Below are 22,966 nucleotides of genomic sequence, written 5' to 3' on the forward strand. Positions count from 1 at the left end.
AGACAGGAGCCTGGAGGCAGGAACCGATGCAGAGGCCATGGAGGGTGTTACATCCCGACTTGCTCTTCATAGCTTGCTTTATTACGGTACCCAGGCTCAGCAGCCTGGGGGTGGCACTGCCTACCTCAGTCATCGAGAACATGCCCAGCAGGCTCGCTCACAGACCAATCTGGTGTGGTATATTCTCAGCTGAGGTTCCCTCTTCCTAAATGACTAGCCTGCATCGAGTTGACATTAGAACTAGCCAGCACAACTCTCTTGGCTAATTCCAATTTTTTTGTGTCCTGGGCTGGCCTTGAACGTGTGATCCTCCTACCTCAGCCTTCGGAATATTGGGGTTACAGTTATGTGCCACCATGCCTTATCTATTTGATTCTTTTTGGTTCTATAGTAAGTGGTATTGGTTTTGTAATTTTTTTCCAGGACTGTTCTTAGCATATAAAAATGCAACTGGGTTTTGTGTATAACCTTTTTTATCCCGCTACTTCCCTGAATTGGTTTGTTCTTAGACTTCCTATGTAATTAAAGATGGCCTCGGATTCCTGGTTTTTGTCCTTCTTCCTCCCAGGTGCTGGGGTTCCCCTACATGCTTATACAGTGCTGGGGATTGAACCCAGGGCCTTGTGCACATGCAGCAAGGGCTCCACTAAGCTACAGCCCGCATAGGGTTTTCTACCATAAAATATGATCTGTGAACTGGTAGTCGGTTCTCTCCACCCACCTTACTAAGGCAGGGCCGTCCTTTTCCAGCCATGCCGCATACCCAAGGCTGGCCCATGAACCTTCTGGTGCCTCTTTCTTCCTCTGCCTCCCATCTTGCTGTAGGAGTGCTGGGGTTACAGAGGCGTGCCACCACACCCAGCTTTTTGACATGGGTTCGGGGATGGAATCCAGGTATCCAGGTTTGCTCAGTGAGCACTTTAGCCTGCTCTATTATTTTACTGTGATAAAATACCATGACCAAGGCAACTTAAAGAAGAGAGAGTGTGAGGGTTAGGAGATCATCATAGTGAGGTGGAAGTATGGGGGCAGGAACAGGAAGCCGAGGCAGGAAGTGGTGCCCCACGTGACCTACTTTCTCTAGCAAGGCTCTGCCTCCTAAACCTCCGGAAACAGTGCCAACGACTAGGGGCCAGGTGTCCAAATATCTGAGCCTTTGGGGGACATCCTTGTTTAAACCACTACACCTGCTGAGCCATCTCACCAGCCCTCTTTTCTAATTGGGATATCATTTGTTTCTAGACAGGGTTTCTCTGTGTAGCCCTGGCTGTCCTGAAACTCTGTAGACCAGGCTGGCCTTGACTTCAGAGATGCAATTGCCTTTGCCTCTTGAGTGCTGGGATTGAGTGCCAGCACCACTCAGGTAATTTGGATATTTTTTCTTTTCCCTCCCCAAGCATTCTGGATACAATAACTGGTACTTCAATAGAAGAGGCAAAAGTGGGCATCCTTGTCTTATTCTTAGTCTCAGAGGAAGCCTGTTAGGTGTGAGCATGAAGCTATGGGTTTTTCATACGGAGCTTTTATTATGCAAATGAACTTGCCTTCTATCCTCACTTTGTTGTCTGTGTATGTGTTTTAATGGCAAAATGTATTGCCACAACCATTTCTTTTTAGTATCAGATAGTAAATGGCATGGAAACTGACTTTGGTTATTTCAGTTATTTCTTAAGTAACACTTAGCTTCCTCCTCTTTCTCCTTCCTTCTCTAGGTCTATTCTCTCTGCCGGTCTTCTGCCTGCCCGAGCTTTCACAGTGAGGTGACTGGGTGAAATAGTAAAACATTTCTATCTTCTTGCTTTCCCATACTTTGCTTCTGTTTTGATCTGATATAATCAACCCCCACAGAAAATGAAAGACAGCTTAGAATAACTGTGTGACATTCATGGTACCTGAAGGTTGTCATTTTGGCTAACGTACATGAATTATGGAGATCTGCTTGCCTTTTTAGTAGACTGACTGTGGACTTTAAGGATATTAAACTTGGTTTTGAGTAAAGGGGCTGTATCTAAGGCCCTGGTGTAGGTCTCATTGGTGTCAGGTGTTTTTCAGTCATACTTTTCTCTAGAAAATGAACGTTAGTCTGAACCAAGCTGGGGAGATGGACATCAAACACTAGGCAAGGTTTCCAAAGCTGCTCAGTACCCCACTTCCCTCTGGAAGTTCTGGCTGGAACGTAGCCTCCTGCAGCCTGGCGAGGTTGAAGCATCACCATTAGCAGCGAGTTTTTTTGGCCTTGATTTGGCTGTGGAGGGAGGCAAGGGTATGGGAGAATCATTGCCCACCAGCGGGCTTCTTCCATCTTCCCACCCTTTTAGAAATGCAAGCTCTTCCATTTCTTTCTCTTCTTTTACCCTGGTAGCTATTTGTCTCTATTTCCCATGGAATGGAAATATAAATTCCAGACATGTACTCAGCTTAACAAAATCCTACCACAATAAAGTGGTTTAGCTGTCCTTGGAGTTTGTTATAATGGAATTTTACTTGTATTGCCCTGGCTGGGGAGAAAAGTAAACTTGTTAAAAGGAGGAATGTAATATGGCAGCCAGGGAGGAGACAGATGGTGGGCTCAACTGTCCCCGCTTGGAAAATGCATCACCTTTTTCTAGCACTTTCTTTTGAGTCCTAGAACTATTTTCCTTTGTGGAGGGAAAAACAAGGCTTCTAGATTTTTTTTTTCTATTTAAAATTCCAGACAGAGACACACAGGAAAAAAAACAAAACAAAACAAAAAAAACAAAAACAAAACAAAACAAAAAAACACAACAACAACAACAACAAAATAAATCAAAAATGCAAAAAGGCACTAATTCCTGCTTGTTGGTTCAAAAACCAAATCCAGGTAACTTAACACTATTTCTCCTACAAAAGTAAAGAGAGATCAGCATGTTTTGGCATGTGAAGAATGCAGGGATGGGCAGGTTGCTGCTGATGGGCGGCACAGAGACACCTCAGAGATGTGGAGGCTGTGTTGTTTGTCTTTATTTCATAGTTTGTCCTGGAGGTGGGGGGAGTGGGGTACCACAGCTCACTCTACTTCAGGAAGTAGACAAAACTCAATAAATCATGAACATCTTGCAAACTAGGCAGGGGTCTTGACAGATGACCGTAGGGGCTGGTTCCAGTCAAGTAAGAGGGATGGAAACTCACGGTCCTCAGAAACCGAGTAGAAAGGAGCTTAGGGCGATGGTCCGATTCTAGGAATATGAGGATCCTGGGGGAGCAGGGAAGAAATGAAAGCTTTAATCTGAGGAGGAATGAATGGTTGACTTCTTCAGGGCCAGCCTCATGGCTAAGGCAGCTCTGTGGTAGAGTAACATCTGGGGTCTCATGAAATAAAGAGGTGATAGGAACAGGACCACAGGCCAAGGCTGAGTGGAGGGCTGGGGTGTTGTTGTAGGGTTTCCAGCCAAATAAAAGAAGGAAGACACCTATTTTTTTTTTCTTTCCTTCTTTTCCCTACACCCCACAATGGGATGGAGTCAGGGAAGAGATAGGTCTGAGGTACGAGGCACTTGCGTATCACCAACACTGTCACATCTGAGGGACATTACAGATGTGGAAGGATTGGTCACCGGTCCAAGGCAAGCTAAATGTGTGCCCAAAGGTCTTTAGTAGCCTATTTGCTTCTTCCTTTAGGAAGTCTAATCCAGTGATCTTTAAAGTAAAACAGCACATTATCGCAGTTTTGGTCCATGGGACAAGTGAAAGGAGACATTACGGTAGCATGCGGCACGCGCACCCGAGAAGTGGGGCATCCCCATGTACTTGGTGACATCTGTTTTCGGTGGCAGGTCCTGGGTTACTCCTCTCCAGCCCATCACACCGCACGGCTTCCCCTTTGTGGTGGCCTCCAGTTTGCTTGGGCTCAGGACTTTGTTGCAGATCCTCCCGTTCCCGGCCTTCAGCTTCCTCTCTTCTATCTCGTTCTTCAGCTTTTTGTTTTCCTGCTGCAGATGGAGCATTACGTTGTGGAGGTGGCTGCAGGAGGGAGAGTGAGGGGAGGAGGGAAGGTTTGGTCTGCTTGGCTCCTGGTTGGGGAGGACCCAGAAGCTGTCACAGGAAAGGGGTGAGGTGGGCCCACCTTTTCAGAGCTGGGTTCCGACATACACCCTGTGTCCTGAACCTGGGGCATGAGGAAGATCCAGGAAGAGGATCCCCTCTGTCAGCTCTGGGCCTCTGGTCTGTATTTTTTGATGGGGACAAGTAAGCCTGCCTTGTCTGGGGTTCATGGAAAGATTCAGTTTGACAAATGATGGAAACTGAGAGAAGAACCAGAAGGCTGCTCTAGATAGCTCTCACTTTTGGATGCTCTGTCCGGGAAATGCCGTCACCCGAAGTCAACACCCTAGTTTTCTCTGCTCCTCTTTCTGAAGAGGAGAGAGGACAGGGCTCCTGGCTCTTTTGAGAACATGGCCGAATTTTTCTTCCCATTTTACAGATGTGTTGGTAGAGGCAGGGATATGGAGCAGAGGAAAGATAATTTAGTATCTTCTCCATGGCTTAACAGATGGCAACTATTATCAACCTGTGGATTTCTCCTAGCAAGTCCTGAGAGCACTGGAATGACAGAGACTCTGTGGGGACAGAGGAAGACATTCAGCTTTCAGGATCATTTCTCTCCTCTTCTACAAACGGCTCTATCACTACTGATAGACCCTGGCACAATGTTTCAGATTATAATATTTTTGGCTTCATAATGGTGTGAAAATGATATCACTCAATAGGAATTGAATTTGGATTTTTTTTTCTTCATACTGGCAGGATGTGGCCCAGTCTTAGGGGACGCTGGGAAATGGCAATGGGCTGAAGCTTGCAGTTCAACCACAGCCACCGCTCTGCAGACTAAGCTGCTCCGTGCGAAAAATTTTGGGTATTAAATGCATGTTTGGCTGAATAGTATTTTCAATTTATAATGAATTTTATCCAGACGTAGCCCTACCCTAAGTCAAGGAGTGCCTATATTCTCAGCTCATGAGATCTTAGCAAGATTAAAAAGGTCAATGTGTGCGAAACAGTTAGAATGCTGCTTTTCACATGCTAAATAAATATTAGTTGAGCTATTATTAGTATTAAAAAATGGTTTTCCTTCAAAAAAGACCAAAGAAGTTCAAGAATGAGTTCATGATGAAATGGCTGTTTCTGGAACTTGGTAAATAATAATAATAATAATAATAATAATAATAATAATAATAATAATAATAATAAAAGCCTGGAGTTATCTATTCCCTTCTAATCTTTTTTGGCAGTCCTAAGGATTGAGCCGAGGGTCTTGCTCAAGCCATACAAGTGTGCTGCCACTGGACTATGTCCCTAGGTCTTTTCCTCATCTATGATTTTTGAGACAAGGACTCATTAAATTGCCCACTCTGGCCTTGAACTAAATATATAGCCCAGGCAGGCTTCGAAGTTATGGTGGCCCGTGCCCCTGGGTAAGGTTATGACAGCTATTATTTCAGCTAAAATCTTTTCATAAGATGTTTTTTTTTTCCCCATTAGAAAGTGTCATGGTTCTTTTAAGAAGCAATCATGTGATGGAACGGATCCTCAGCCTCTTCTCTGGTCACATGCGCTGTCCACTCGCTCTTTGACAGTCTGTCTTCTGCAGCCCTTTAGTTCATGTGCTGCCCGGCAGGGTCTGGTGTGGCCTGCATTCCCTAACTCTCTGTCCCACTCTTCTCTCAGTGGCCTTGGCTTCTTATTCTCCGTGTCATAGTGGTCCCGTTCTCCCCTCCAATTCCTTATCCAACTTAAAGGATTGTTTCAGGTCTCAGGGTCCATCCGGATCTCTCTCTCTCTCTCTCTCTCTCTCTCTCTCTCTCTCTCTCTCGGGGGAGGGGGCTGGTCCCTATACAGGATGTCCACCAGCCAGGGGTGGTCCTAAGAGACAACCACGTAGGGAGGACAACTTACTCCTTTTCACCAGTCAGTTTGGCGATATATTTGACCTGCTCTCGAAGCTTGTTTCCGAGTTTCTCATTGGCAATCCTGTAATAAGACACACGGGGGAAAGAATGGCTCTTCCCTGGATGAGCGAGAAGAACCTCACTGATGGGCATGGATCTTCCCAGCAGGGTTTCTGCTGGTTCCTTGCCTCCCCCCAGCACCTTGTTCCTAGAGGGAGAGCTTTGTGAGTCCTTGACAAGTCACAAAGGGAATGGGTTCAAGGGATCCTTGTGAGCCTGGAAGAAAAAGCTTGCATCCTGGGAGGTGTGCCTTGCATCCGCTGATACTCTGTTGCCATGTTGCAGGCTTTGCAAACCCGCCTGAAGGGGTGAGACCCCACCCCCGCTCTATCTGATTGCCAACCCTTGTGTGCAGGCATGTGTGATTGGTTCCTGCGGTCCTCAGCTTGGCCCCGCCGTGGGACCGGCCGCGCTACTTTTGTCTCAGGCACTTACTTCTGCTCCTTTGCCCACTGCTCCATGTTGCACATAATCTGATCATTGTCCTGGTGGATCCTACAGGTGTCTTTGGTTGTGGGCCTCGGGGACAGGCAGCATGGCTTTGCATAGGACAAGGGAATGAGACTGTAAGGGATGAGGGTACGGATGGCTACCCTGCTCCCCCCAGTCTGGATTTTTCTTTCCGCGAAAACAACAACAACAACAACAACAAAACCCCAACCCTGCCCAACCTGGGGGCCAGAGCTGCCACACTCGAGACCTGCATTCTTCACTGTGGTGATGCCACAGAGGAGGCACCAGGCCTGGCAGACACGGTAGGCCTGTCCACTTACAGCAATGGTTCTCAGGCTAATGGCAGTGAAGCGACTTGTTCTAAAACAATAGTGTGCTGAGCTGATGTCACAACAGATGGGGGGAGAGAACCAGGGAGAAGAAGTGCTGCTTTTTCATTTAAACAAGGGCCCTGTGGCCAGCCTAAGATGTCCTACGACTCCTGCCATGAATGGTACTGCTCTGGCTTTTGGATATGGCTCATATCTAGAAGGCCACTTAACTAGTTGGGCGGCAAAACCTGGAAGGACATGAACTGGGGGGTTGTGAGTGTTAACTGTTGTCCTTTGCTGAGACAGGGTCTTGGTCAATATCTCTCTATAACACAAAACCACAGGGAGAAAGGGTAGTGGCCTGGAATAAAGTTGCAGAATCCAAACAGTGCCCACCTCCTTCTCATCCGCAAGGAGGTTCTCTTTCAGGGTAGCCATTTCCTCCTGGAATTCCCGAAGCTGCGTCTCCTTCGCCGCCAGCATCTTGAGGTCATTCTGGTGCTGCTTCTGCCACTGCAGCACCTGGCAGCTCATCTCCTCCAGTTTCTTGTCAAAGTTGTGCACCTGCTCAGGAGTGCAAGTGATGGGGGTGGGCAGGGGCGGGGACCAGGCGAGGCGCCCTCTCCACCTGGGAAGGTTGGCTTGGGAAGATGCCTTTTATTTCCAGTGACCAGCAGAGGGCACCCCTGCTCTGATCTTCCTGCCTGCCTGGCATTCCAGAAGGTGGGGTGAACCCAGGAGCCAAAGAGTATGGCTGAGTGCTAAATAATTCTGCATGCAAAAGGTGACCTTGTGAACCTCTAAGAGGAAGGCAGCCCACGTGCCCCACCGGCCCCTCCTCACCTCTAGCTCACTCTGCTGGTGGAAGCCCTGCAGTTTTTTTAACTCCACGTTGAGCTTTCTCATCCTTTCCTCGTAAGCTATGATTTCATTTTCCAGCTGAGCTTTCTTCTCTTGGGTCTGTTGCAAGATGTGCTGCAGGTTCTTTGTCTCAGAGGTGGCATGAGTGAGCTTCCGGCAAAGATAGAGTGGATTAGAGTGGTCACCAGGGCTCCTGGCCCTCTGAGCTGAATCTTTAGTACAGAAGGCTCCAGGCTTTCTCTGTCCTCTGGCCACGGTCAGCTTGCCAGTGTTAAAGAGGGGTGGGGAAGGACAGTGCTTGGCTTTCTGAATGTCCCTCCCCGGTTTTTATCCTCCTCCCTCTGTTTCCTTTCTTTCTACTCAGATCCACTGATGTTTAGGCATGATCCCCAGAGATTGGGAAAGACCCTGTCCCCGAATCGCCCGTGAGTGGAAAGACGGTCTCTACCACCCCACAACAAACGCAACATATAAACTAAGAGAATGCAGGCTTTTGTTGGGCAGGACAGCCCTGTCCAGGCAAGAGTCGAAAAGCCATGAGGAGTGTCATTGTTTGGCTCCTGCTCCCTCAGAGCTCCTAAACTTCTCCCTTGGTGGAGAACCAGCGTGACCTCACCTTCTCCAGAGCTTGTGTCAGGTCATCTTGGCAGATGCCCGACTTGCGTATGGCTTCTTCGTAGGCTTCCTTACTGACCATGGTCTGCATTAACTTCTTCTCTTTCTGTAGAGCTGAGTCGAGCTTCGTCTGCAGACTCATGATGGAGTCTTTCTGGTGGGCTATCTTTAGGGAACAAGAACACACTATCAAAGCTGTCCCTGGCCACAGATGTCTGACTGGAGGAGAGAGACGAGAGTTGGGCTCTCTGCCGTAAACTGCTGAGGACTGGCGTTCACGCTCGCATCTTATCGTCTCCCTGTCATGGAACACAGAGCTCTTTCCAAGCATCCCTGCATCTCTCTAGCCACGCCACCTGTTATGGCTACCATATCTCCAATAATAAGCAGCATGGGGACATGCTAGTACACAGAGTATGTGTCACAGATAGATACAAAGACATCCATCTGGTCTGGGGAGACAGCTCGGACTACACAGTGCTTGTGAGGAGTTAAGTTAGGTTTCTCGAACCGCTTTAAAAAAGATGGGTCTTGAGATTGCTGGAGAGATTGCTTAGTGAGGACCTGAGTTCAATTCCTGGCACTCACATGGTGACTTACAAACATCTGTAACTCCAGTCCTGGCGGATCTGATGCCTTCTCTGGCCTCCATAGGCACTGCGTTCTACCCAGACATACATGTAGACAAATCATACATACTCATAAAATTTAAAAAAAAGATGCTGGTTATGGCAGTATGCTCTTATAACTAATCCCAGTGCTGGGGAGGTTGAGACAGGAGGATCCCTGGGATTCGAAGGCCAAGAAGACTAGCCTATTTGGTGATTTCTAGGCCACCAAGAAACCCTGTCCCAGAACAAGAAATACTGATGACGCACGAAGTTGACACCTTAAGTTGTCCTCTGGTCTCTACTTGCACACATACATATGTTCACAGATACCCATGGGCACGTGCACACACACAGATCTAGAATCCAACACCAAGCTAATAGCTATGATACAGCATTTTAGTTGTATGTATTTTAGTCATCTCTACCTCCTTGTTGGACCTTAGAGCACAACACAAAATAGCCACACAATAGTCATATAATAAACCTTCAATTTTTAGTTGAATGGAAAGTTATACTGTCTATTTGGAGATTCAAATCTTGTATGGTGTAAGGGGCCCAGTGAACACAACTTTGACCGAAGTGTATTTAAAACAATCCTACAGCTTACACTTGGCAATGAGTACACCGGAGTGGTTAAAGGCAGTCTCTCGAATCACACAATCTGGGTTTAGGTCCAGATTCCATCACTTATTTCTCAGGCCCTCGGTCCTTCCTTCATAGCCTGAGAACCTTTCAGCAATTTCATACAGTGTTCAAGAACAACTGGGACGACGCACGAAAAAAGGCTTTGTAGCCTATCCGTGACCACATGGGCGTGAATTACTATGAACAAAGTGAGTCACCTCCTTGTAGACTTTAAGCCCAGGACAGAGAGCTGTGTTTCTAAGTCGGGAAGCAGAGGGAAACCTTAAGGATGTGTAGCCACTACGTCATCCTTGCTTCCTGGCTCTGTCCCGTGGCTGGCCCGTCAGTGATCTTCCCTAGGGCCACCCTAATCCACTCACCCTCCTAAACGGCTGCCTCAATGCTACACTCACCTCTCCCCCAACACGTTAGTCAGAGTCCCATATGTCTTGTCCCTCTGAGGAAATTCTACCAATAGATTTTCATTGCTTTTAAAATACAACTCAAAATTTCTTAACAGAGGCCACGAGGTCTGTTTCTACTTATCTTTCCAGTCTTGTCGTACACCTGTCCCTCTTATCAGTACTTTCTGGTTGCACCGGCCTTATTTCATTCCTTAGATTATTCCAAGCATGGAAAAAAAAGAGACACACACAAGCAGGACTCAAACTAGAAACACAACGATGAGCCAAAATTCTGATTACTTTTTACCATAGTGTTGAGTTAAGGAGAAAGATGGTATTATATATTCTGCTGTGGGAAAGCGTCACTGTGTGTGCTGGAGAAAAGGGAGAGGGCATTGGAGCTGGATGATCCGGGTTCAAACACTGCTTCATCCCATCACTTACTAATCAGTGGCCCTGGGATTCAGCTTTTCCTTCCTTTGCAAATGGGGGCTCACAATGGTACATACGTTGTTGAGAGTGAAGCAGATGGAAGGTACGTAAAGAGAAGGGCTGAGTTCAAGTGCAGTTCCTAGACCATGTCACAGCCCGTGACTTTCATCTGCATATTTAAACTGGAGCTGGAACGCAGTGTCCCTCTCCTAGCACCAACTATACTTTCCAATTAGTTTTGAGAATGTTCTCTCTCAAGTGGCTCCAAACAACAAATTCACTGAGGTTTTTGTTTTGTTGTTGTTGTTGTTGTTGTTGTTTTGTTGGGGCAGGGTTCCCAAGTATGGTTACTTAAGGAAGAACTCCCCCACCCCCCATCAGATACCAGGGTCTGCAGCAACCTGACATCCATTAAAAGACAGAGATGAGCTGCCGGGGCCTCAGCAGGTGTAGGCAGCCAAGCCGGGGAGAGTTGTCGACAAATGCAGTCGGGCTGGGGAGGCATGGCCCCTTCTTTGGGGTGGCTGTCTGCTCACCTCCGCGTTGAGTTCTTGGATGGCCCTGTTGCAGTTGTTGACTTTGTTGGTGGCGCTTTCCAGGTGTGAGGAGCAGCTGTTGAGCTCCGTCTGCAGGTTCTCTTTCTCCTCCTCCAGCTTCCTCAGGTGCTCCTTCGCCTGAGAGTAAACAGCAAAGACCACCCCGGCCCCCGGAGAGGGGTTAATCTTCCACTTCTTCCCCCCACCCCGCCCCCTCGCTCCTCTTTTGCCCTGGTTGTTCTGGGCTCTCATCCTCTGCTGAGCTTCCTGGCTGTCTGCCCACCCTCTCAGCCCCCAATTCACAGCCCAGTCTTCCCAGGGTCTCTCTCTCTCTCTCTCTCTCTCACCGTCTTCTCCCTCTTTTTCGCTTCCTGTTGCAAAGCCTCGATTTCTGCTTCCAGCAACTTTTCCTGCTCTTTGCTCTTTTTCAGCTGCTCCCGTTTCTCCTCCAGTAATATTTTAACCTCCAGAAGTTCCTCTTCTAGCTTGCTTCTGGCATTTGTTAGCTCCCTTTGCTGAAGGGAGGGGTGGAGGAAGAGTAGGCTGGAAGACAGTTCTATACCATTATATTTGGGAAAAGAAATCCAGGGAGGGGTGGAAACAACTTTGAGGGTGACTTCTCAGCTCTCCTTCCCTGCATACGAGGTGGGAACATTTGCTTTAATGTTCTGAGACACCTTTCTTTGTTTAGCTAAACCAATTTATGGGTCTAGTTTCTATAATGCAGACTTTCTTGCCCACCTAACCAACTCTTTACATAAAAACCTCTTTGAATAAAGTGACTCTCAGAAGAGCACAAAAGGATCAGGGATCAAAGACTTTCAATTGACGGACAAGGACAGTCATCAGAAGAAGAGCAGTGGAAGCTGGGGGAAATAGGTCAGTGGAGGTTGAGCGTTTACTACAAACAAAGGAATGAATGAACCAGTTGTGTTGGTCTGAATGAGAACGTCCCTCATTGGCTCCTACGTGAGGAGCCTGGTCCCCAGTTGTGGGCAATGTTTGGGTTAGGTGTTAGGCTATGTGGCCTTGCTGGAGGAAGTATGTCATTGGGGATGGGCTTTGGGAATTTAAGGCCTTGTCCTGTCCCTGCTTTGTGCTCGTGGTTCAGGTCGAGGCCTCAAAGCACCCTGCTGCAGCCCTTCCCACCCCTGTCGTGAAGGACCGGAACGCTCTGCAGTGTAAGCCCAAATACACTTTTTCTTCTCCGAGTTTCCTTGGCTAGGCTGTTTTGTTACAGCAGCAGAAAAGCAACCAATACAACACCCCAATCAGTCCTCTGGTTATGTTGATGTCTAATGCTCACTGTTAGTCCCGAGTGGCTGGCGAAACAGTTTAACACAAATTCTGGGAAGTTAGTGGAGACTGAGCCACTTAGCCTCAGGCAGGGCAGGTGCCGGAGGTGGCTGCCTGCCTCTCTCTTACCTTTTGCTCGCTACATTTGGCTTCATCAAGCAACTTGTTTCTTTTCCTCTCATCTTCATCCAGGGTGTTCTGAAGCATCAGCTTTTCCTTGTCTGAAACTGAAAGCCTCCTCTGGCTTTCACAGAGTTCTGAGGCCAGCTCCTCGAGCCGCTTCCTATAATGAGGTGACCACAGGGGGAGCTTCAGGGCCTGTGTTGATGGATTGTGGCAATGGTCCCACTCTAGGTCCTGACATGTCACTATCTCACTGCTGAGCAGCTGCCAACCTGTGGGCTGGGGCTGGGGCTGGGGTACCTGTTTTCTGCTCGCTCCTCTTCATGCGCCTTGCGCTCCTTCTTCAGCTTCTGCACCTGACTCTGCAGCTCTTCAATGACATCTGTCTTCTCCTTATCCAGGAGAAGGAAATTCTCAATTTTCCGATGAGCGTCCTGAAGGTTGCTTTTGGCCATCTGTGCTTCGTCCTTACACTGGTTTAGCTTCTGATCTGAAGCAGCCAAGGAAGGCTCCGTGTGAGAGGGAGCACGTAGAAGGCTCAGTCAGGACTCGCTAAAGACTAAATCTTTTATTCTGTGACATGCTTCAGTTGCCAACCTGTCCTCACCTCTCCTGATGCCATCAGGAATTCTGCTAAATTGTCTGTCTTCAACCACCCTTTGGCCATGGATCCCTTCCTGATTAAAATTAAACAAATTCAGAGAAACTGTTCAGCATCTCCTGTGTGACTCGTTCTGTCATTAGGGACAAATCTCAGGGCTCAAGGGGTTTAATCTGGTGAGCACTATTGTTGGCTGTCCATCATAAGGAACACTGAAATTTATTGACTTCTTTTTTGGGTGCTGGGGACCCAACCAGTCTAGCACCAAGCTACCTCCTAGCCCAAGAACTCTGCGGTGTTGAACTCACACTGCCCACAGACTCAGCTGTGACAGCTGTGAATGGTCTTGTGATGAGGGAGGAAGATGACACAGCCTTAGAAGGAAAATGTACTGAGGAGGGGATTGTGGGAACAAATGTGCGGTGAAGAGAATGTGGAGAGAGTGCGTGGGTGAAGGATGACTAGCTGAGCTGGGATGGAAACTGGGAGGGACGGTAGGCTGCAGCTGAGCAAGAAGGTGGATCAGTGAGGGATCAGGAGATTGACAGCAGGAAAGGAATGTTTACACTTGACACTGTACTCGGAGATCCATGTAAGGGAAAGAGCACATTAGGAAAATCACAATGCCCGTTGGGCACAGTGGTGTATTTTGGAGGCAGAGGCAGGAAAGAGCTCCACAGGACCAACCTGGTCTACATAAGGAATTCCAGACCAGTCAAAGCTACATAGTGTGACTCTGCCTCAAATAAACACAAACACAAACAAACACAAACAGACAAACAAATAAACAAACAAACAGGAATGCATTCAATTAGAGAAGACTTCCATCAATATGCTTTCAGTTTCCTGCCTCCACTGGGGGAAGAGGTCCTGCTGAGTTGTCACTGGCATATATATATATATATATATATATATATATATATATATATATTTTTTTTTTTTTTTTTTTTTGTAGTGTGTTTCCTTCACTCTACAGCTATTCTTCTTTAAACACAATTCTCCCATTCCTTCCTTGAAGTGTCCTGTTCTGGTCTACCAGAAGAAAGAAGTAGCAATTATACATTTTTGTGAAAAGGAGACCGGGAGATTAAAAACAAACAAACAAACAAACAACAACAACAACAACAACAACAAAAACCATGGACGAGATTATTTCCCAGTTTGGAAAAGCTGAGAGGAGGAAATGGGATGCTATCCTTTCATGGTAGGACTGATCAGAGCTGCAAAGTTTCTGAGGAGGAAGCTGGTTAAAGAATGGATATAGAACCAGATAGGGCCCGGGAAGCACCTGCAGGGAGGGAGGGCTCTGGTCAGAGCATGGAGAAAAGGGAACACTCGTGAGGTCTGGGTGGGACTGAGGGATGATGTCTACAAAACTGAGGGCTGAGTGTGGGTGGCTAATGTTGTCAGGACAGAGCTGGGGAGAGAGGAGCTGAGACGGATCTTTTTATGTCGATAGCAGATTCACCAAGCATTTCCTGTCCTGTAGAGTGGCTCACACATTGGGTGTTTAATGAGCTCAGCAGTATGACTATCAATCAAGTTAAGAACGCTGTCATTTCGCCAGCCAAACCCCTGTAATCCCAGCACTCAGGGAAGCAGAGGCAGGTGCACCTCTGCGAGTTCAAGGCCAGCCTGATCTTCAAAGTGAGTTCCAGGACAGCCAGGGCTGTTACACAGTGAAACCCTGACTTGAAAAAAAACAAAAACAAAAACAAAAACAAAAACAAAAACAAAACAGCAACAACCAAACCAAACCAAAACCAAAGACGTAATCATCCTGAAGAAACCTTGTACCCAAGGCAAGAAGAGGTTGGTGAGTAGAGAGATCAGTCTCTTCAGAGAGGTGAGTACTAGGTCCCCAGCCCATGCTACAGAGCAGAGCATGTTTGAAAGTAAAGAGGGGGAGGTGGGATCGAAAACCAGGGAGGGAGAAACGAAACTGTGTGGTGAAGGGCCTGGAGAAGACAGAGCCAAAATGTTACATCAGGAAGCAAATGCACGAGCCTATCATCTCCGCTGCCAGCTGGACTGGGGCATTCATTCATCAAAGGTGGCTGAGGGCAGGATAGGAGCAGGAGGGCTGTAAATTTAGAGGCCAGAGTTCAGGACGTTGAGGGAACTTCTGGGATATCGATACAAGATGAAGCCACGGCAGCCATTTGGAGAGACGGCGCTGGGAGTGTGGTGGGGCAGTGCGGGCCTGGGTCTCACCTGCCACCTTCAGCTGCTCCTTGGTCTCCTCAAGACACTCCTTCAGCTTCTGGGCCTCGCACAGCCCGGCCTCACAGTCCACTCTGCATGTCTTCGGTGTTATCCCCTGGAGCTGGGTCTGGAGGTCTTTTATAATCTGCCGTAGCTTCTCCTGCTCCATCTCTTTCTCCATGAGGGTGTTCTGCGCCGCTGCCAGTTTCTTCTCCAGCTCGTGTAGTCTCTCATCCTTGTCTTGGAGCAACTGATGGTACCAAAGAAGGGGTGCTGGGAGAGGCCTGAGCACTGGCAATGGGGACAGTTGGAGGACTGTACGGCGTCCTCATGCTAGCCACTAGCATGCCATTGCCAGTATATCCCAAGAACCTTCTACCTGTGCTCCCTGCCACCATTTTGGGTCCCCTCGGGCTACTCTCAGTGCAGTAGCCCGAGGGGACCTTTCAGATTGCAAGCCAGAGCTGCCTGAGTTCAAAACCCTCTGCAGGCTTTGGCCTTACTTAGAAAAAGGCCCAAGTGTTTACACCCACGTTCCAGGAGGCGCCTGGCCTGGTTCTATCTAGGCTGTCTGTCTGGCTTGGCATCCATGAACGCCAACCCGTCTCAGCTTCAGCTAGCCTCCCACACCCGGAGGGTCCCTGTGCTTGCTGAGCCCTCTGCCTGGACTGTTCTTCCTCAAGGTCCCTGCCTTCAGCTCTCTCTCCGTGTTAGCCATTATAGCATGGGACCAACCTGGCAGTTCTGCCACTGCATTCAAATCTCTGCCCAGTGTCACCTCCTCAGAGAGGCCCTCCATCACAACCCAGTAAAACAGCCACCAAAGCCGTTTCAGAAATTTGTCAGGCTCTGCCACCACTCTGTCAGGATCACACGTTAACTTTGTTACTCTCTTTGTACCCATGGCCCGGTATCCATCACAAGGACGGGGCTGTTTGCGTGTTTGTGGCATGAGTCTCAGTGCACGGAACGGTGTTTGGCATATCCTAGGCACTCAAGAGTGCCGGATGAATGCTGAAGGAGCCAGGCATTTCTAGACTTCTTGCTTTTTTTTTTTTTCTCCACTTTTCTAGATGCTTCTATTCTGACTGGTGGGTTTCAGCCTTATTTTAACACAAGAGGTTTTAATGACTGGAAACCAACTGTATTACTTTTAGTAGCGCTGAGGAATGTACAAGGTTCGGATTGTGCTGACCAACAATGCTAGCACTGGTTTCACATTCTTCCTGTTCTTGGCTCTGGTTGTAGGTTTTTCCAAGAACAAGGTCATGATAGTGACTATAGACCTCGTAGGCTACAGGATGGCTGCACTAACATCTCACACTCTCTGGTTTGTACATTCAAAAGATATTTGCAAGTGTGTGTGTATCTGTGTGTGTGTTTGAGACAGGGAATCATCATGGGGCCTAGGCTGGTTCTGACCTCATAACCTTCCTTCCCCAGCTTCCCAAGTGCTGGGATTACAGGCATGCACCACTGTGTCCAGCTTTATACCCAGCTCGCTTGTTATTAGAAACAAGTGGGTGTTACTGCAGTGGACTGTGAGACTTCCACAGTAGACACAGCAGGCGGAGAAGCTTCTGCCCAAGGCCTGGCTTCACCCTTAGCCCGTTGGCTGTTCCCACCAGGACCCAGAGGGTGCTAGCTCACCTGGTCCTTCTTCAGGGCCCGCTTCTGTGTCTCTGTGCACTGCTGCTGCAGGTCCAGCAGGCTTTGACGCAGGATGGCGACATCCGTGTCCTTCTTCTCAACGTGGGCTGCCGCCTCTTCCCTCAGTGTGTGTAGTTCCAGCTCCAGCTTCATCATGTCTGGTTTGGGCAGGACAACACACCTTACCCATCGGAGGCCGGGTGCCCTCCCACTCCCCGGCCGTGGCCCACAGTCCCGTTTTACCCTGCATGATGTTTTTCTTCTGGTCTGACACAGCCTCCAGCTCCAGGCTCAGGCCCTTCACAAGGTTCTGGTACTCCTCAATGTGCAGGCACTGGCTGTCTTTCTGCTCCTGCAGGTGCTTCAGAAGCTAAGCGTTGGATGGAAGCAGAGCAGGGTGAGAACCAAGCAGCCAACCTCCTTCCCTCCCAACCTTTCTCCACCTCTCCCTTCCTTTTCTACTTATTCAGTGTACTATGTAAGTGTGTGCAGGCAGGAGTTTGCACGTGTGGTGTGTGTGCGTGTGCGCCAGAGGCTGATTTCGGGTGTCTTCCTCAACCATTCCCCCACCTTCTGTTTTTGGAGACAGGATCTCTCACTGACTCTCACCCACTTGGCTAGTCTGGTTCCCAGGATCTGTCTCTGCTTCTCCAGCTCTGGGATCAGACGTTGTAACTCCATATGAGTGCTGGCGTCAAATTCAAGGGCCCATGTTTGCGTAGCAAGCACTTTTACTGACTCAGCCACCTCCGTAACCCTGGAAAAGGTGCTTTCTTAAAGGCAAAATGTCCTGGAGACAGACAGCACAGAAGAGGGTACCAATTGGCCAGTGAAGGCAGGAGGAAAGACTGCTAGTGGTTTGAGATCGTCAGGGCCAATGACAGTGGTGACTGCCGCCCAACCTTGTGAATATACCAACACCCAGTGGTGAAATTTGTGGTTTATCAATTACATCTCAATCTGACAGATGTTTCGAAAGAAATAGTTTTAAGAGGAAATAAAAGTCTTCTCATGTTCGTCTGGAATGTCCTCCCCGCAACAATATCTAATGGAGTTTTTAGCAAGGAACCATCCCAGGTACTGGTAAGAGGGCCCAGTTAAATACGCCTGGCTGACCCCCATGACAGGCCTCATTCTTTTACTAAGGCAGAGTAGGCCCATGTTCCCAGAAATGGGAACTCCAGTCACAAGAATGACCACAAAGAATGCAGGACATCTGGCCAGAGAGAACTAAGGTGGCTCAGCGCTGGTTTTGCACGCCCCCAACATATGACTGACTCCTGACCTGGCTCAAACATATCCCCCAAAACCTCCTGAGCAGGCTCATTCCTATCCCCCCAAAACACCCGTACCCAAGCTCCTAACCTACACCAATCAGAATAAAGATGACCTAACTATCTTTGGAAACTCTCTAACTGGCTTTATATTGGCACTGTGACCCCATCCAGGGGTGGCCATTTTGCCTGAATGGTGATGCCTGCATGTTGGATTTCTGCAGAATAGAACGATCTTTGGTGTTTGCATACTCTTTGAGTCTGCGGTGTTTTCTTCACCGAGCTCCAGACCTTAACACTGGGGGCAGTGGTACACAGAACACAGACACAAATCCTTGTGAAGCTGGTCATCAGCAGAGTGAGATCCTGATAATGATAATGACTCCAGAAGCGGCCAGAGGTTGGTGAGGCTATGAAAGGCACATCAGAGCAAAGCGAATATGGAAGGAGAGGGTACAGGGTGTGCCGGGCAGGGTGTGTGCTGCTATTGTAAATAGGATGGTGGGTTGACCTCACTGGGAGGGACCCCTGTATAGACTTTCTGGAGAAGGGTTGGGGAAGGCATGCTGAATATCTGTGGGAGAGCTTTTTTTTTTTTTAAGATTTAGTTATTATTTATATAGTATTCTGCCTGCATGTCAGAAGAGGGCATCATATCTCATTACAGATGGTTATAAGCTGCCATGTGGTTGCTTGGAATTGAACATAGAGCCGTTGGAAGAACAGCCAGTGCTCTTAACCTCTGAGCCATCTCTCCAGCCCCTTCTATGGGAGAGCCTTAACACAGAGAGAGATTGACTACTGGCCATGGACAAGGAACAACATGGATGCCGGAAGGGTCAGAACGGGAGAAGTGAGGGGAGAGTGGGAGCAGATGAAGAACTCTGGCTCATCCGGTTGCGTCAGGCTCAGAGTTTGTTCAAATACTTCCTTCAACTCCGAAGAAGGCAGTGTCTTCCCAGTGCCGAGGAAGCAGGGCACAGGGCTGAGGCACAGAGATGAACTGCCTGGCATCCAGGGTGCCGAGGGATTTTCGATTTTGAAGTCAGCAGGAAGGAGAGCTGCAGCATAAAGACAGAGGTGACAGCTAGAGAAATGCAGGACAGTCTCAGTGACCCTGTGTGGGGTCAAAGGCTCACCGCAGCCTCTGCCAACTGTGGGAAGGGGAGGTTTCTGGGATAGGCTGATTTTGTGGGCAGCACATCTGGACAGGTGAAAACTTTGGGTAGGAAATATGAAATGGTGGGAGACAGGCTGTGATGGCCAATCTTTATGTCAGCGTGACAAGACTCACAAACCTGGGTATGTCCATGAGAGTCAGAAATGTTCAGCTTAGATGGAAGACCCACTGTGAATGTTGGGCAGGGGTCCTGGACTAAATGAAAAGGAGAAAGTGAGCTGAGGACCAGCATTCTTCTCTCTCTGCTTCCTGACTATGGATGCAAGTGTGACCAGCCTTGCCTTGTTCCTGCCACAATAACTTCATTGCCGTGAGGACACATGGTTGTATCCTCAAACTGTGAGACAAAATAAGCCTTCCTCCCTTAAGGTATGTCTTGCCAGGCATTTGGTCACTGTCATGAGAAAGTGGCTATTGATGAGATAATATTGTGTAACTGTTTCCTCCAGGATCGAAACATTTCATCCTGCAGGGATGCCGGATGCTTCTTAAGACAGAAGGTAAATAACTCAAACTAGCTGCAGGAAGTCCCTGAAACTGACCAGATTCACTAGGCCCCTCGTTTTCAGCTGAGAGTCTTAGACAAGACTTTTAGATAAGCCAACTTGCAAAGAAGACCCTGAGGCTAGGTCTGGAAGAAGCAGAAGCCTGCCAAGTTATCTGGAAGATGGTTAGACCAAATGAGTCACCTGGAAAGGACACTATCCAACCTGTTGAGCTGCTTAAAGGCTGTGCAGCATGCTCAGGTACCCAGCTTTTGTGAGTTGTCACCCATACTGGGGAAGGCTTTGATGGTGCAGCTATCTTTGAGTTATTTATGCTCCAGTAAATAACCCCTCACCCATATTTTGGTAAGTAACCTCAATAAAGCTCATTGGTTTACTAAGTTGGACTTTGGTAGTGTCTGTGTTTTGTCATCATTGTTTCCCTACCTGGGGTGAGTAGAACCCCAGGAAAGGTCTTGCCACACAACAGATACTGTTGTAGATCAGGGGGTGAACACCACCATTTAAACAAATAGTGGTGACCTTCAAAGTTCCAAGGATGCCCTTCAGAGTTCAGTGTTCATGCCACAGTCATCTGACTTTCTGGAATTGGAAAGTCCTGAAGAGTCCACAAGAGGCCACCTTGGAGAACTTGTGTTTCTTAGCTCCTTCTCGCTCCTATAGCATACCCCATCTCTACCCAGGCCCATGCAGGCTTGTGTTAATTCTCTATAATATGTTATCCATGCTGGTTAACATGAAGTTAACATGGACCTCATGCTTAAGCATGATAGACTAAAGAGCTCACCTATGGGAGCTATGATTTTGACTACTGGTTCATCAAAGCTTGCTGTTTGTTGACATGGCTTAACTGCTTGTTTAATATAGAATCAACTTGCGATACTGCTTTGAAAATATTTCACACGCCTGCATGTGATTTTGGGTGTTGGTAAGTGCTTGTGTGTGGCAGAGCCAGTGCCTCTGGAGGCTATAGTTCTGTATCTGAAGGCACTGGAGGTTACTGGATGTCTTGAACCATCTGATGTGGCTGCTGGGAACTCAACTTGGGTCCTTTGCAACTTGAGTGCTCCTAACTGCTGAGTCATTTCTTTAGGCCAAGCGTTCATACTGCTTTGAAGTTACAGAAATCAGAATCAGAAAGAAAAAGACTAATGAGTTTGTACTGATAATTTTTTTCCATGTTTTTTTTTTTTTTCAACTCTAGGCAGATTCTAGAAGTCTGTAAAGTCTTTCTGAGTCTGTCGAGCCAACAGGAGTACTGTCTTGCTTGGATGTGACTTGAAAAGTGGATTTAAGAGGTGTGTGAATTTCACAATCTACCTGACGTTGTCACGGTCTCTGGGGCCGGGTACATTGTGCGCAGTTTCAGTTTGGCAAGGCTGACCAAGGTTATATACGTGCAGAACAGTTGCAAACTACAGCATCAAAAACAAACAAACAAACAAAACAACCAGGGAAAACCGGAAGCCATGTCCCTCCATCTACTCCCACCTTTTTGATGTCTTCACAGTCATCTGAGGAGGCAGAGGGATCCCTGTGCGTGGCCGTGTAGGAAGTGAAGTCGGCTTGTAATTTTACCAAAGTCTCCTCACGCTCCAGAACCTGTAACAGAACACGGCCAGTCAGGGAAACGCGCGCTTTCCTGGCACTGTGTTTGCGGTGGGTTCGTCTCTGCAGCATAGACTTGTGGTATGGTTATGGAATTCACGGTGCCCATCCTGTAGGATGGAAAAGGAGTTGTGCTCTCAGTCTTATGTCAGGCAGAGTGCTTTGCCTCGTGTCTATGGGTGGCCTCATTTTGGACCCTTTCTGAGATCCCATGCTTTATGAAGCAGGCTTTGGTAGGCTATGGGGAAAAATGTGCCTCATCTTCCAGAGGCCACAGTCAGGGTTTTCTTGCTAAGGAAGTTTCTTGTGGAGTGGGTGAAAGTATGGATACTTTAAAGATTGTAAAGAACTTGAAATTTGTGTTTGCTGTCTCTCTCTCTGGTTTTTTTAAGACAGGGTTTCTCTGTGTAGCTTTGGCTGTCCTGGACTCGCTTTGTAGACCAGTCTGTCTTTGAACTCACAGAATATTGAATTCATTAGAATATTGAACATGATGAGGACACACACGCCACAGAAAATACGGACAAGAGGTGGGAACAAATTTACACGGTATTTGAGGAGTCTCGGTTAAAGAGGTCAGCTTAGGTGGCTCCCTCTCTTCCTTTCTTCCGGCTCTAGGGGGAGTCTGGTAGGACAATGTTCTAAAGTCAGGCGCCTACCAAAGCGTTGCTGTAGGCCAGTTTATTCCGGAGCTCCTGGATGAGGTCATCCTGCTCGGAAACCTTTTGCCAGACTTGAGACAGCCGCTTCAGGGTCTCCTGGTGCTCCTGAACCGTGCAGGGAGAAGTGTAGCTGCGCACCTTCGAATGGTCGCCCTTGTTCTCGGGCTCCTGGGACATTGTGAAACAACGAATTGGTTTTGTTTGGAAGTTGTGAGTCAACTTCCGGGTCCTACTAGACTCGTGTTCTAAGAGCGTGGGCTCGCCTCCGGTTAGCACGGCGTCCTCAACAAAAGGAAAAAAAATACCAGCCAGAGAGGGGACTCAAGCTGAAAGTCCCCAACCGTTCTCAAGGCCGGGCGTTCTGTGTCTTCTGTGACTCACGTCCCTCCCCCGACCCTGTGACACCCTGTGTTGCCAGTGCTTTTCTTAGCTGTGGAGTGATCTAGGCATATCTGTGTGCACATCCGGACAGTTACGTAAGTTAATAGGGTGCCACGGCACGCCATGGCAAGGGCTGTCCTCACTCGACAATTTGTTGAGGATAGTTTCCATGCTGTTGTCTGTAGATCTGTTGTATTCTCTCTCTCTCTGTATGCATGCACATACATGCACATGTGTGCTCATGTGTGTAGAGGCCAGGGGTCACTAGGGCATGCTGTCCTCTATCAGTCTCTGGTTTATCTTTTGAGACAGAATTTCCTACTAAACCTGCCACTCACTGATCTGCCTGGACTGGCTGGCCGGCAAGCCCTATGGATTCTTCGGTCTCTTATCTCCTCGATATTGGATTACAAGAGCACTCTCATGCTGGGCATGGTGGCACAGGGTTTTAATCCCAGCACTTGGGAGGCAGAATCAGGAGGATCTCTGTGAATTCGAGGCCAGCCGTGTCTTCAAAGTGAGTTCCAAGACAACCAAGGATACACAAAGAAAACTTGTCTCAAAAAAACCCAACCAACCAACCAATAAATAAAAAGTACCAGAGTACTCTCAAGCTTGACTTTTTTACGTGGCTCCGGGAATTTAAGCCTGGGTTACCATGACTGCA

At 48.1% G+C, this 22,966-nt stretch overlaps 1 protein-coding gene across 1 annotated transcript in view; it reads right to left on the reverse strand.

Moving 5' to 3' along the window:
* Positions 1–3,057: 3,057 nt before the first annotated feature.
* Positions 3,058–22,966, reverse strand: part of Pmfbp1 (polyamine modulated factor 1 binding protein 1) — a 40,410-nt gene continuing 20,501 nt past the window's right edge. Inside the window, exons 5-19 of the mRNA XM_060393263.1 lie at positions 21,140–21,250; positions 16,932–17,058; positions 16,689–16,846; positions 15,048–15,288; positions 12,533–12,722; positions 12,239–12,392; positions 11,161–11,328; positions 10,814–10,951; positions 8,208–8,372; positions 7,574–7,741; positions 7,127–7,294; positions 6,402–6,505; positions 5,914–5,988; positions 3,743–3,981; positions 3,058–3,214 (exon numbers count right to left, since the gene is read on the reverse strand). Of these exons, the coding sequence (XP_060249246.1) occupies positions 3,198–3,214; positions 3,743–3,981; positions 5,914–5,988; positions 6,402–6,505; positions 7,127–7,294; positions 7,574–7,741; positions 8,208–8,372; positions 10,814–10,951; positions 11,161–11,328; positions 12,239–12,392; positions 12,533–12,722; positions 15,048–15,288; positions 16,689–16,846; positions 16,932–17,058; positions 21,140–21,250 (2,223 nt within the window). The 3' untranslated portion in view covers positions 3,058–3,197. The remainder of the gene's footprint in view (positions 3,215–3,742; positions 3,982–5,913; positions 5,989–6,401; positions 6,506–7,126; positions 7,295–7,573; positions 7,742–8,207; positions 8,373–10,813; positions 10,952–11,160; positions 11,329–12,238; positions 12,393–12,532; positions 12,723–15,047; positions 15,289–16,688; positions 16,847–16,931; positions 17,059–21,139; positions 21,251–22,966) is intronic.

Source organism: Meriones unguiculatus, chromosome 10 (genome assembly GCF_030254825.1).
Source record: "Meriones unguiculatus strain TT.TT164.6M chromosome 10, Bangor_MerUng_6.1, whole genome shotgun sequence".
NCBI classification, from domain to species: domain Eukaryota; kingdom Metazoa; phylum Chordata; class Mammalia; order Rodentia; family Muridae; genus Meriones; species Meriones unguiculatus.